This window comes from Ctenocephalides felis, unplaced genomic scaffold (assembly GCF_003426905.1).
Source record: "Ctenocephalides felis isolate EL2017-DRISC unplaced genomic scaffold, ASM342690v1 CF-g0.4_SCAFFOLD_03570, whole genome shotgun sequence".
Classification (NCBI taxonomy): Eukaryota; Metazoa; Arthropoda; class Insecta; order Siphonaptera; family Pulicidae; genus Ctenocephalides; species Ctenocephalides felis.
The window spans coordinates 22,526,872-22,542,427 of NW_020539724.1; the positions used below are offsets into that span (position 1 = coordinate 22,526,872).

A 15,556-nucleotide genomic window follows, 5' to 3' on the forward strand; every position below is an offset into this window, starting at 1 on the left:
ATGAATTTATCACAACAGCTTATAAAACCATAATGTATTGGTTTTTAAAAAAATCTCCAAAATGCAATCAAAACAAAATATTGAATTCAATTGTATAAACTCATTTAATTCCTTGGTTCAGACTATGAAATTTGTCATCTGAATGAATGGCACACGCACTCCATGGAATCTGTTCATTTCAATTATTTGAAATACAATTAGTATCAAATGCAGTGTATGCGCCATTTAATTACTGACTCAATATCCACATTCCACATTATTATGCAACAATATCATGTATAATGAAAACATCATATTCCATTGTGTAATTTAATGAAAATTTATGTTATGTTTCTGGAGTTAAGCTGCGCTGCATCAAAGTTTGACTAATTATTTATTAGTGTTTCCAACATGAAACCAAACAGCGGCTTAGCTCCGAAATTGTATGAATTTTCAAACTTCGATTATGAATTTGTTTATCCAAATTTAATATATTACTAACCTATGATATATATACATATATATGTATGTATTTACACATATATATGTATGTATAACTATATTATTTTTACCCACATGTGTATGTGTATACATGTATGCACAAATATTCTTAGTTTAATGTTGTACTTTGTATTGTGGGCGTTTGTGAAAAATTCAAAAATTGTACATATTTAAATTTGTTTGTGAATATTTATGTACCTATGCATTTATCATGATTCTGTACGTTTTGCTTGCTCTAATATTTTTTGCAAAGTTTTCTTCACCTATTTGTTTTGTTTATTTCGCCTGAGCTTTTGGCACAAATAATAATACTATTGCTTATACATGTATGAAACACTATATAAATATATATATATATATATATATATATATATTTGTTCATGTATCTATACAGGTATATGTATATTTATATGTGTGTGTATATATTTAATAACATATGGACATATATCGCAAGAAAGTTCGGGCTGAACTAAAAAAATTACAAGTTATAAGGGTTTTTTGCTATAAAATAACTATTTAGAAAAATAAAGATCAATAATTTAATATATTTGATTATAAATAGTGTGTAGAACACTTCGAAGTTTTAAATAGAAATTCAAGTCTTTCATTTTCAAATAACTCATTAAACGCCACTTTCAGTTATTTTTAAGAGGCCAATTCTCCGATAAAATAGACCATAACATATTGTTGTCATGGCAACGCTATGTTACGCTCCTTTCTTCATATAAATTGTTAGAAAAACTGTAAAAATGATTTGTATTTTCTGTGTGGTTTAGATCTGAAAATAAAATTACAAGAAAAAATTAGAATTCTCAATAGTTCATCTCAGAGATAGATCTTGAAGGGTTCGATGTCCTCACGACAAAGATCTACACACTGCGTGTCGTCTATGGACGACGCCCGTACATACAGTTATAGTCATATGAATGCTGCCTATAGTCGACGCTCGTAGCGAAAGATTTAACAAATCATGAACTAAGGTGATATATGTGATCTAAGGTTTTATGTGTAAAAACTCAGTTTAATACATAGCATTTTGACAGTTTTTACTGCCAATTTACATGAAGAAAAGAGTGTATAGAGTGAATAAAGCGTTGCCATACCAACGGTGTGTTACAGTCAGTTACGTTTATTTTTATTGGAAAATTGCCCCCTAAATTTCCAAAATTTTAAAATTTCAAATGTTGAAAATTTTTTGCAGTATACCTTTTTGTTTGTCTATTTTATTTTGATTTTCTTTCCTTTTATTTACTATTTGTTTGATAAATGTATTTTTAACCATTTTGTTACGAAAGTGTTTTCTGCAAAAGAAACTCTGCTGTACGGAACAGCGAGCTGCCCTGTAGCGCTACTGAACGAACCAGACACAACATATTTTATCTTTTCCTAAAAATAATAAAATTACAAGAAAAAATTAGAATTTTCAAAAGTTGAACTCACAAGCAGAGATAAATCTTGAAGGTTTACACATTGCGTCTATAGACGACACCCGTACACAAGGGTAGTCATATGAATATAGTCGACGCTCGTAGCGAAAGGTTTAAAGAAAATCGTTTTAAAACGTATTTCAATACTTTTTTGATAGTGATTTTAAAATATCTTAATAGTTTTTAATACGGACATTAAGAAAAATATTCGGGAATTTAAACTGAAATTATGATGTATGTTCATATTTGCATGATATATATTCACACATATTTACACACATATTTAGATATATATGTATATGTATGTATATATATATATATATATATATATATATATAAAAGGCTTTTATTCACAGCTTCAAGAAACATGACTTTTCGATCTGTCTTTTTAAATATATATGTGTTCTATCTTGTCTTTTGCTTTCAAATTGCGTACTAAATGTTAAGGTTAAAAATATCAGTAAGTAAGAAAACTGTTAATAAGTTAAGGCGTAAGTAAAAAAGTAGTAGGTCATCTAACTAACTAATAACCAAAATAAAAATTCTAGTTAGATATGTATATAAATAGATAAAGAGTGAATTAGAATAGGATCTCAACGTATATAACAGTATTAGGATATATTAATTATATATGTATATATATATATATATATATATATATATATATATATAATGTATGTAGTATAAATTGAGCTACATTGCCATATATCTATGGTGGCCAGAACCAGATATTGGATATTTAAATATACATATAAATTTTTCTATTTTGTAAAGGTCATTATTGGAGATGCAAAGATTTATTCCGCGCCAGTTGACAAAAATTTAAAGCTATATTTAGCTAATAACATCGATTTAATCCAAAATATTTATATAGCAAAATAATAAGTAACTAAAATACCAAAAAAAAACATAAAGTCAATGCTAAAGCCGTCTTTTAGACCATTATTATAGTTATTCTTTGATCATTCACTGAAATTGCCAACAAATATAATGAACTTTTTCTCTTTACCATCAAAAATTCAATGTAATATTATTTACATTTGGAATGTTATCGCAGAATATAGAATATAATATGTACCTATCAAATACAGACTTCACTGATTTGTTTTAAACTTTTCTTCAGAAAATATGTCTTAATAATTAAGATAACTTCTTATAAAGTTATATTCCACAGAAAAAATATAATTATGAATTTTGAGAGTTTTAAATGATTGTACAAATAACAAAAATGGTTTAATTTTGGTAAATAATAAATTATTAGCTAAATTTAGAAACCTTTATATAATGGTGCGGAACAATTATATATTGAAAAGAATAGGTGAAAGGCTAGTTTGATTTCTTTTTTCAAATTACGTAAATTTTATTTACGAGTTAAACAAATTTTATATACCTATGAACAAAATTTTGAAGACTACAAGTGAAGGTGAAACTAAAAGTAAATTAGAGTATGAGAAAAGTTTTGAATTTTTTTATATATTGTCATCAAGTCTAAAATTTAGTAGGGACAATTTACACATATAATTAAAAATCTCTGCAAAGAATAAAATATTTTACCATGCATATGTCAAATACTCATTTCCGATCATCGTATGACCAATACCTTAATATTAGCACAGAAATCTAAATTGAGAATAAATTCATTCTTTCTTTATAACACTTTATAACTTACTGAATAATATTTTCATTTAGTTGAATGTTACATAAAAATCGTGGAATTATTTTTTTAGATTGAACCCAAAATTTAATTATTGATACGAAATCCAGCCTTTTTTAAAAAAGTATATAAGCATTTATTAAAAAAACTAAAAAAATATCATAATATATTGTATATTTGTAAATTCGATATTTTTCTTCACAATTGTCCCATTTTTTCACTATTTTTCCGAAACAAGTCAAACTTTGTACCAGAAACCAAAGTCAAGTTTAATCAATCATCCCAATTGATACGGTTGATTTGCCAAAATTTCATACACACATTTACTATACACACAAACTTTTTTGCTACACACACAAACTTTTTAACTACACACACTTGCTCTTTTTTCTGAAGTATGCGAAAATGTTCACAATGGTCTAAAAAATGTTAAAATATCAGAAAACTTCTTTTTCCAAATAATGCAGGTATGATATAGACTAGAGATATTGATAAGAATTAGTAGAATTGAACTGATTATTGAAGATTTTTGAGATTTGTCTAATTGATAAAGCAGATGTATTTTTTTTCAATTCAAAATTATTTATTTATTGGCGAAATTATTTATATATTTAGAAATACATTATGAAAATCTATGGATTTTACTACAAGTAATTAAAATCAATGTGAGTCTAAAAACTTTGGTAAAATTATCACTTTACATCGATTTGGATTTTTGCATCACCAATGGCCAGGTTTTTAATTTTCTACTATCAAAGTTTAGTAAAATAAGGAGTATATACTCCAACTTTAGCAAATTCATAAACTTATAACATTACAACTAAATATTGAATGTTCTCAGAAAGATCTGGTTCTGCCAAAATTAGCTTAGCTTTTAACCTCTAATAATGTTTTTCTAACAATAACTGTATCATATACCAATATGCTACAGTCCGTTTTTTAAATATTATTTGTTGTATGCTTTCTTTAATTTCCTCCTATTATTTTTGTGTTTTTCTCTCTTTCTCTGCTGTTTCTTCCTGTATGTGTCTGTGTATGACAAAAACGAAAATAAACCTCTGGAAAATCGTGGAAAATCGAAAATAACAATAGGCGAACATACCACACAAATGGAGCGTGTTCAGTTACCTGACGCCGACCTTTTGCGACCACTGTGGCACCATGCTGCATGGGATCGCCCACCAAGGACTGAAATGTGCCTGTGAGTAAAATAATAGTTAAAAGACAAAATTTGGCTAAACTTTTGGTTTGGTGTTACTTGCCAGTGGTTGGTTACTTGCAAGTTGCTGGAAACTGGATAAAAACTGGGTAAGGGAGTAAGGAGGTGGAGTTGGTAATAAGGGTTAAGTGCAGGAATTTGGTTCTAATTGTTTAGAGATGTGACTATATCAGATTGAACATATGAAAAATAAAATATTTTGAAATAAGAAATAATCAGAAATATTTTGTCAAAATATTTGGTATAACGTGGGTAGTTTTTATCAAAAAAAAGAGTGCGCGTAAGGTTCACACGCGATTGAAGAAAAACTTTTTTACTACTGTACAAGATGGCATTTGAGTAAAAATAAATACATCATATAATATTTTTAAAAAATGTTTATTAGTAATATGGTAACCCTCGTGATGCACACATTTATTAGTGTCAACCATCATACACATTTATATAATGATAAATTATAAATTATATATTTATAATAGCATTAAAAATATGTATAATATTTAAAAACAATAATGTAATTCATACTTCAAATATGACATGATCGGTTTGCCATTGTAATTAGCATTTAGAAATGCACCTTCATTAGAGAAATGAAGAAATTGCTGATTAATAAATTCTATAATATTTGTTCACACAGTGGATTATATTAAACAACGCCTATACAAATATTGTTTTTGCAACTTCACTCATCATGTAATTGTGTTTGAAGAACTTCATGTAATTAAAATTAACATACATTCATTGAGTGCTTGTATTTTTTTACGTTTTCGCTGGCGATATAATCTCATTCTTTGAACAGCTGTAATATCAGTCTTGTCTAAAAAATATTTTTCATTTTAATAACTTCAAAGATTTATAGAAACTACGAATAATATAGAAATAATTTCGAATCAATAAACTTACTAATCATTAATTTTATTAATCAATATTTTCAAGGAACAGTGTAAAATATTCTTCTGATTCAGGCATTTTTCATTAAATCAAGATTAGTACTACGATGTAACTTTTAAATGTTTATTCATCTATGCCGATTTCCTTTTTGATATCGATACGTATACAACGTTAATGCCGGTATGCATACAAAGACAGATCTCTATTCACATACTCGACGACTAGTCACATTCGACCCGTATTGCAATTGTTTCATCGAAAGGGAATGACGTACAGTTCTGCCGTAACGAACTTCCGTTGCATACGTACGGATTTACACCCTAGTCGCACCTAAAGAAGTTTTACTTCAAAATTGAAGTAACAACCTTTAGTTGACATTGAATCTTCTTAATAAAAAGATTCACTATATTTTTAAAGAAGGCTATAATGAATCATCAAACTATATTGTTCGATCCTATTTAATTTATCGTTTGAACTAAAATTGCATAGAAGAAAAATAAATTGCTGATGCTTTGAGTTTGAATATATTCAAAGATTTTTATAGTCACATCTCTAAACATTATTAGAGTAACTTGAAATTTAAGTCTATTTTATAAAAAACCTAAAAGATTAAACATTGGACACGACGGAATTTTATCTTTGTTCCTTTAGATCTTCTTCAGATAAAGAAATCTTATTTAGATAGTCCATTGTTATGTAAATGTAAATTTTGTAAAGTTTTCTTTAGCTTATATGTTTTATTTATTATCTTTGTTTAGTAAATATTAAAATGAAAATTTTTGATTGCAGCTTTTGTAACATATTTACATTATGTAAAAGTAAAATGGATTTGTCGATCGAATTGCTCATAATACCAATTGATTTTTATACTATTCTCTCTTTTTGACCAGAAAAGGTTATGCAAGCCTAATAGATTCATGAATATTTTATGTTTGTATCATTTGATTGGTGTAACAATTGGTCCAATGTTTAATTTTACTGGGATTTATGGTTAATTTAATTTACTAAATAATAGTTACTCAGCCACTTAAATGAAGATATTACAGGTAAGTACAGGTAATTTTACATGATGCAACAGCACGATCGTTAATACAAATAATAATATGTTCAGGCAGTCCTATAATAATGAAGGAAATGTTAGGTTCAAGTTCATTAAGCAATTATCAGATTTCTCAGAAGTTACATGAGTTTCTTCAATTGATTGATCGTAAAATTGTATGGTTTAAATACTAAATACTAAATACAAATGTACAAATGAGAAAAATAACATAAGAGATTTACAGATTGCTTTTTGTCGTAAATTATTTAAGTTTAATCAGTATAAGAGACTGACGACAAAAATTATCATATCCAGGAAGACTTCTGTGTTTTCATCTATATGGTTCAAATGTGATTATCTTTAGCAATTTTGTAACATGCGAGATACGTTCAAAAACATGATAACAATTTCAAGTTTTGCGGAAAACGCACTTCCGATTACAAATTTTTTATTGTTATTTTGATACAGATATCCCGAAAATATGTAAAGTTTAGAGTTAAAATTCTCTCCATAATTTTTTATTATTATATTTATATATTTTGCATACATATGTTTTTTTGGAAAAAATACAAGAATTTTTTGGTATTCGTTAATTTTAAATATAAAACTTTCGACTTAGTGCATTTTTTTGAAAATATAGAATTTAAGTCAAAATACATAATTCATTGTTAAGATATCACAAAATATTTTTACAGCTTAAAGTGTACATCATACACAGAAAAAACTTATTTTAAAAACAAAAAAAGGTAAAAGTATTTTATGGTGCTCGTTGATTTTATATTAATATAGAACCTTCCACCTTTTCAGTAATTAATTAAATCATAATTAAATTTTATGAGCTTTGTTACATGAGAATCACTTTAATTACTATTACTTCGACTGACGATAAGAACATTTTTTTTAGAATAATTTTTTTTAATTATAGAGTTTTTGAGTTAAAACACTCATTATATCTATAACTTTGTTGTTACATGCATGTTTCTAAAGAATTAATTAAGTATTTTATTGCAAATAATCCAAATATGTGTTTTTTGGATCATTTCGATTAAATATTACATCTTTGCATAAATCATAATTTTAATAGTAATTACTTTATTTAAATATAACGGTAAACGAGAGTTGAGGAGACTGAGTACGCTTGTACCACTTTTTTGATCAGCAATAATTTTGTTAATTTACTAGTTAGCTCAGAGAGAAGTAAATTAAATAATAATATAAATATTTGTCTACATGGAAATGCTGAAATACTACCCTTAAATACGATGGATTAGTCATAAAATCGAATCATAAAAGAAAAAAGTGAGTGGCACAACCGTCCACAACCCCTGGTCGTTTGTGACAGACATCAACATAGGTTAAAAAAACAATAGGTATAAACACTTTTGATTTATAACGACTTTTATTGCCATAAATATATAATACAACACAACATAATCATTTAAACAAAGCTTGTGAGTATAATATAACAATATACAATTTTTCAAAGTTAACAAAAAATCTTTGTGCAATCTTTTTGTTTCTTATATTGATTTTTCCTTTTCTTTTCTCTTCGTATTTTGTCTTACTAAAGTTATAATTTCCTTACATATACATGTCACAAAATACAAAACAAATTACTGGTAATTAACTTCTAATGTTTAACTTACAGTAAAATAACAAACAAAGGGATCTATTTGTATACAAGTAACAGTTATTAGAAAACTAAAATCGAACAAAAAATATTTTTTCTAAATGCACTTTACTTTTTGAAAGCGATCTACAGATCATGTTAATGTAGGGGGCTGACTTCATAAAATAATGGAAACTTGTTCGAAAAAACATACTTCATCTTTTTCTCTTTGGAGCCTATCTCAAAATCAGTATAGTTTACCTGTTATGGCGACTGTCACTACCGTACCCTAGCATAACCGTGCCCAGTCTCTTCTACTATAGCATAGCATTTTAACTTGTTTCCCATTAATCAATTGCTTCGGTTAAATAGATCCAATCAATTCTAAATAAACTATTCTAAATAAAGCCAATTTAATACTGATTTCCGTTTATCATAATTTTTAAAATAAATAATGTGATCATAAAGTGTAAAAGTCTTAGATAATATTAAAGATTTATAAGAAAACATTAGTAAAATCTATATTTACTAAGCAATTATTATGATAAATACTAAAATATTAATATAGATATTAAGTCGTGACATTAGAAAAATATATAGGCGAGTAAGATTGCATATTTATGAAAACACAGAATGAATCAGAAACAAATTCAAAATTAATTATTTCAGTTAAAAGTTTCAAATTAGTTTGTAAGAAAGACGTACTTGTGAAGGTAAATTAAAATCATGAGACTTTTGTTAATTGTCTAAATAGACTGTGATGAATATACGAATTAATATTCCTTTCTGTAAATCAGGTAATAATTACAATGAATAATTCATTTCAATCAAGTATAAAGTAAACATCAAATTCTTCATATAATTTAATGTTTATTTTATATCTGTTTTCAGGTTTGCGTTGTTAATATAACTGAAAAGGTATGTATTGTTAGCACAAACAAGTGAACTGTCTGAATAAAACGAATTGGTGCGCACCAATAAACATTTTGGCGACCCACAAAATTAATTTAATGTATATTGATTAACTTGTATTATAATATACCTACATGTGTGTATATATACACGTGCATGATAAGATATATGTATATATTTGTATGTGGTTTTTTGGATAAGATTTTGAGGATTTTTTAATTTTAAATTAAAATTTAATATTCAAGTTTTTGTGGGTGTGTTTGTTTGTATATTTAAACTTTTGTATTCATCGTGCCAAATTTATCTCTAAATTATCCAAACATTACCCGATTTTAATACACACTTGCATAAATATAAAGAAAATAATAATAATAAATGGTAGTATGCCGAAGGCAGGTCCATGGTGTGAGAGGCACCACAAATAAACTTCATTTTCTAATACATTTTTTATGTATTTTTCTTTCCAAACTTCTGATTTTATGCTTCCTGGTCCTTGTACTTGCATTTTCCTGTTTTTCCTCATCTCGCGTAAGTCACCAACCATCTGCATTCTTCTTCTTTCTATTCCTTTCAGTCTTTCTATTTTATCTTAGACTATATCATGTAGAAGAAATAGTTTTTTTGCAGAATGGGTTCGATCCAGTTTCCTTTTCTCTTCAGTACAGCTCTTTTATCGCCCACTCTTCTCAGGACTTCTTCATTTGTCTTTACCCTTTATCTTCTTCATTCGCCTTCAACACCACCACTTCAGATATTTCTTATCGGTCTTTCTTAGATTCCATGTCTCTGATCCATACAGAGCTATGCGCCACACGTAAATATACATGCGTGTATATATATTGAAGATCAATTTTTTTGATCGTGGGGACACTTTGTAATTTTGATTCTATGAGTCATTTTAAGAAACTTTTTGAAGAAACCATATTTCAGAGAGAGATTACGAACCAGCGAAATTTCAATAAATTTTTGGAATTGAATTTGGAGCTGTCAAAATTTTCAATAAAGTTTTTTATGACTTTGGGAATTTGATGAAACTTTGCATGGTTATGATCTATAACCAGGTACGTTGGTATTTGGTACCATACTATCCATATCCATGGAGTTGATAGTAGACAGTAAGAGTTAGGGGTCGCCTTATCCACAGGACTATCCTAATTATTTTTTAAACCTTTAATTGATTTTCATAATCTAAACACTACTCATAGACCATTTATATTTCAAGGGGTTATTCTCTATAACTATGCAAAGTTTATCAAATCCTTTGACAAGTCAATTTACTCTGGTAGAAGTCTGATTTGCTTGTAAGTTGACATTTGAATATATGGAATGGAAATTATATTGACAGTTTCGCTTGCTCGAAAATCACTTCCGAGCTATGAATTTTTTGGAAAAGTTTTTGTAAATAACAGATGAAACAAGAATCTTGTTGTGCAATTAGTGTATAATTTATGTATGTTTGTGATTTAGATCAAATGTATGTATATATAGTCTCTCGATTTAGCTTGTGCACAAATTGACAACAGGTAAGTATAATAAGTAAAATGTATTAGAAAAAAAGCATGATTTTTTATGAAATATATATGTATATATATATATATATATATATATATATATATATATATATATATATATACCGGTGCATACAGAAACATATACACATGATTTTTTACTTAGATATAAATATCCTGAATGACTAATTATACTACTCTATATACTACTTTTAAAAGTAATTGAACGTTTAATATTATATTGCTACATCCAATATTATTTTAGACACTATTCGTTTAATTACAATTTTTTGTATATATATATATATATATATATATATATATATTTATATATATATATATATAATATAATATAATTTTGAATCTGACTTCGACATATATATTAACGGAACCTAGAAATTGGGCGTAACATCAATAAAAACTTTTTTTTAAAAAAAAAATTACTCTAAAATTCATACGTTTCGGATATAGACTCACCCTTCATTCAGGTGAAAAATAAATAAGACTATATTTGTTCATAATAATTGTTAATAAGTAAAAAGTCTTTACAGTTTGTAGTATTCAAAATATATCTAACACTTATCTGTTGTATGAGGATATAATATATAACACTGCACTAAGTAATAAAAAAATTAGGAAATGTTTAAGTATTTATATAAATGCATATCATAATTAAACTAAAATTACAATTTTAGCACATTGTAATTGATTTATAATGGTAACAGTATTTAAAGAATATGTTTCAACTTGGTTACGACATGTGGGAAACTGATTCTGGCGAATTTTTTTACTTGTGCATTTATTACTTGATGAAATTCGATTTTCATGAATTTTATTGATGGTACGTGGTACGTCTGATTATTAGATTCTGCTAATATATAAAATATTTCAAAAAATCTTTGAAATACAGATATTACTAATAGTCCAGTCATTTAAGCTTAAATTAGGTAAGAATCTCGGAATTCTAGATACCCAGCTGTAAGTCTGTAAATACTTGTATATTGACGCCTAAAAGTTGTCTCAAAACTTACATATTGTAGGGTGTACGCAACATATGTAGGTTTTGAGACAACTTTAGACTCTCAATATACAAGTATTTACAGACTTACAGTTGGGTATCTCGAATTCCGAGGTGAACTTACTATAATGACTGGACTATAATGTTTTAATTAACTCTGAAAACCTGGCTCGTCAATATACACCTTTTTCCATAAACGACATAGTGTCTAAAATTATTGTTTCATGTAGCAACTTCAATCACTTTAATATAATACTGGAATTAGCTGACACTAAAATAATTTTGTGTCTTTGTTACACAGAATTGTTAGTTCAGTAATAAATATATAATTTAATAAACCTTAATCATAAATGTTTTAAAATTAATTTAATCCCAATTCAAACTGATTTGATCCCAAATCTAATAAGTAGTAAAGCAATTACTATACTTGTAAGTTTTTAATTTTATTTATTTGTGCATGTATAGAAATAAATAAATAATGTTTCAATTTACGACTATGTATAACTCGTATAAATCTATGAGATTATTTTGATTTATTCAACTTGATTAATTTATTTAGCATGTGATATGAACGTACACAAACGATGCGAGGAGTCGGTTCCAAATCTATGTGGCTGCGATCACACTGAACGACGTGGGAGGATACAATTGACAATCACTTGTATAGCCAACAAACTCACAGTTGAAGGTATTTTGATAGATATTTCATATAAATTAGTGAGTGCCAACTCGAATCAAGTGATTCGAATCAAACCCTTATCAACCTGTTTCGAATCACATTTTAGTTAATTCGGATAAACCTGTATCAAGCCGAGAAATATTTACTGTGATATGATAATAGTATAGTATAAATTATTTTTATGAACATAAATTTTAATGTGCGTAAAAAGTAATTTTAACTAGTTGGGATTGGTGTTTTGCCTTGTGGCAAGTTATTATACCTAATTGAAAACGAACGAACGAATACCTTAATTTAGAGTATTTTCTAAAAGCAAATTTTCAAAAATCAACTTAAGACCAAGTACTCTATCATTAACTATACCAAATAAATCGTCTAATTCAACATAAAAAAACTACTCTTGATGAATTTTTAAAATTAAACTACATACTTGTCGTAAGGCCGTAATGTTACAGTAAGTTCTATAAGACCATGATATATATCGTCAAAAAAAGTTCCATAAAAATCGACTTAATTTTTTTTTCAACAACGAATTACAAGAAAACGTCTCAGTAGATTTTCACCTAAAACTAATCAATATCATTCCCAACTAATATATTTCGAACAGTTTTTGATTTTTTAAAATCGATTCGGTAGTATGAGCCTAAATGTGGACGAAAAGGTTAACACTTTTTTCCAAATTACAAAGAAACGGCTTGGCGCACAAAACTGACAAACGATAGTCCTCATTGAGATACAGTATATACTAAAAACATTTATTATTGCCTTATTATAATACTATTAATAAAAACTTGATATTTTTAAATAAATATTGTTTACAGAAAATCGGAAAATTCATCTTGTTATTCAGAATCGCTGAAAATAAATAATGTATTTTCAAAGAAAAATTTTTTTGTTCTCATTTGTATTTCATATTATTTATGACTATATTTTTGTGAACTCAAATCCTCTGTTTTTCATTTTTTACTTAATTATTCATGTGTAATTAATTGTACAGGATATGATGTCTACTTCTTCAGGGGACACATTTTCAAACAAACAAAAATTATACATTTATACATATTATTAATTAAAAATTAAATAGTTAAAACGGTATGTATAGAATAAAAATAATTTTGTAATATATTAATGCATATAGAAGTTGTTTGATTTATCAGTTCTTCTAAAGAAGTCACTATATCCCTGAATAGTAGAATCAAACACAGCTGAAAAATTATAAATTATCTTTTACTTTCAAGCCTTTAAATTCAGAAAAATATAGTTATAAATGTATATATATATTATATATATATATAATATATATATAATGTATGTCCTGCTCCTATTCGAGTATTGATTCACTTGTTTCGGGTTATTGTAGGTATATTATTTATGACAAAACCGCAATCCCAATTTAATAAACCACAATCAGATTATCGTAAATTTCAGAACTCTAATATCAGAGAAATTTCCGTAAAGCTTTTCGTAAGTCAATTCATTACTATCTCGAAGTTGTGCTTTGGAATAAAACCATAATCCTTTTTAACAATTTGGATTCTATGTACATGATAAATAGTTTCAAACTAACAATTTTCATTTCAAAATAAGATTTCATTTCAAATAAGAGAATAAATCAAATATAATAAAACGAAGGAAGATATTAAATAGTATGAAATAGAAAATATAATAAATATTAAAAAAATATTTTTGAATAATTTATTCCTTACTAGTTCGGCAAGGAAGAAATTTAAACCAATGGACCCTAATGGATTGTCTGATCCTTATGTGAAACTTAAACTGATACCAGATTCGGATAATGTTAAGAAGAAAACTAAAACTATAAGGTCTAGTCTCAATCCAGTTTGGAATGAAAAACTTGTATTGTACTGTATTGAGTATTGACATAATTTTGCAAAAATGTATGGTTATCTAGAGTATATGGATCAAATTTGTGATATGTAATATTAGTAGGTACAGAGTTCCTGAAAATATATTATCAGATGCATAGAAAGCTTAATTTAATTATTTTCAATTCAAGATTATCCAAAATTCAATTGACTCTATGCAGCTGTTTTTAGACTTTAATGTCCAATGTCCTTCTAAATATGAAAAGTAGAACTAGTTTGCAAAGTAATTTTATGTATTTTATCTGGGCAATCGGTGACATGTAATTTTTTTTAATGAATCATGAGTTCAGTCATATTTAAAATATACTAACCTACAGCCAGGCGTTTAAAACGAAACCACTGTCCAAACAGTCTAATAAATTGCTAAAAATTCATTGTTTTTTTAAACATTTATTGCATGTGCATCAAATATATTCTATTGTTTTTTTTATTAGTGAACTGAAACCATCCGACAAAGACCGAAGGCTTTTGATAGAAGTTTGGGATTGGGACAGAACATCCAGGAACGATTTTATGGGATCGCTTTCCTTTGGTATATATCCGAAATTATAAAATCACCAGCAGAAGGTTGGTACAAGCTGCTGACTCAGGAAGAAGGTGAATTCTACAATGTGCCAGTACCGGAGGAGGGAACTGATTTGGCGCAACTTAAGACGCAGATGAGGGTATGTGTTGGAAATAATAGAGCATTGGATATAATACAGCATACCAATATCAGCTTTTGTTTTGTCAAATCTCCCAAGTAGATCTGGGTTTTTATACAATTAAACATTTTCTTCTTCATTTCAACTCAGGTGAGGAGCACAGATATAATTTGATTTCTTTACTTTGTTTCTTGTTTGCCAAGCTATTTTTATTGTTTATATTATCTTTTAAATATTGTATTAGCTTATTTTAATTGTATATTTTAGAAAACATCTATTACCAAAAGGCCAACATTACCAGCTGATAAAGATGTTCCACATAATATGAGTAAAAAAGATGTGATACGAGCCACAGATTTTAATTTCCTCATGGTTTTAGGAAAGGGATCTTTTGGAAAGGTCAGTTTTAGAAATAAATAAATATTAATCAATTTTTCCATGAAAGTGTTGTGAAAGAATGTTTTAAGCACTTTCCATAAAAATTTATATTATATTTTATTTTAATTTGTATATATTTATTCCAGGTTTTATTAGCAGAGAGGAAAGGTACAGATGAACTATATGCAATCAAAATTCTGAAGAAAGATATA

At 27.1% G+C, this 15,556-nt stretch overlaps 1 protein-coding gene and 1 long non-coding RNA gene across 4 annotated transcripts in view; both read left to right on the forward strand.

Annotated features, from left to right (window-relative positions):
- Nucleotides 1-15,556, forward strand: part of LOC113382796 (protein kinase C, brain isozyme-like) — a 116,410-nt gene that overhangs the window by 59,731 nt on the left and 41,123 nt on the right. For 2 of the 3 annotated variants that reach the window (XM_026621028.1, XM_026621027.1), the window contains exon 5: nucleotides 12,317-12,445. In XM_026621028.1, the coding sequence (XP_026476813.1) occupies nucleotides 12,317-12,445 (129 nt within the window). Of the gene's footprint in view, nucleotides 1-4,653; nucleotides 4,763-12,316; nucleotides 12,446-15,556 lie in introns of all 3 variants that reach the window. The other variant, XM_026621029.1, reaches the window with a different exon arrangement.
- LOC113382797 lies at nucleotides 14,864-15,516 on the forward strand. The gene is made up of 3 exons (XR_003367687.1): nucleotides 14,864-14,987; nucleotides 15,234-15,365; nucleotides 15,491-15,516. It is a non-coding gene; the product is annotated as an uncharacterized LOC113382797 (long non-coding RNA).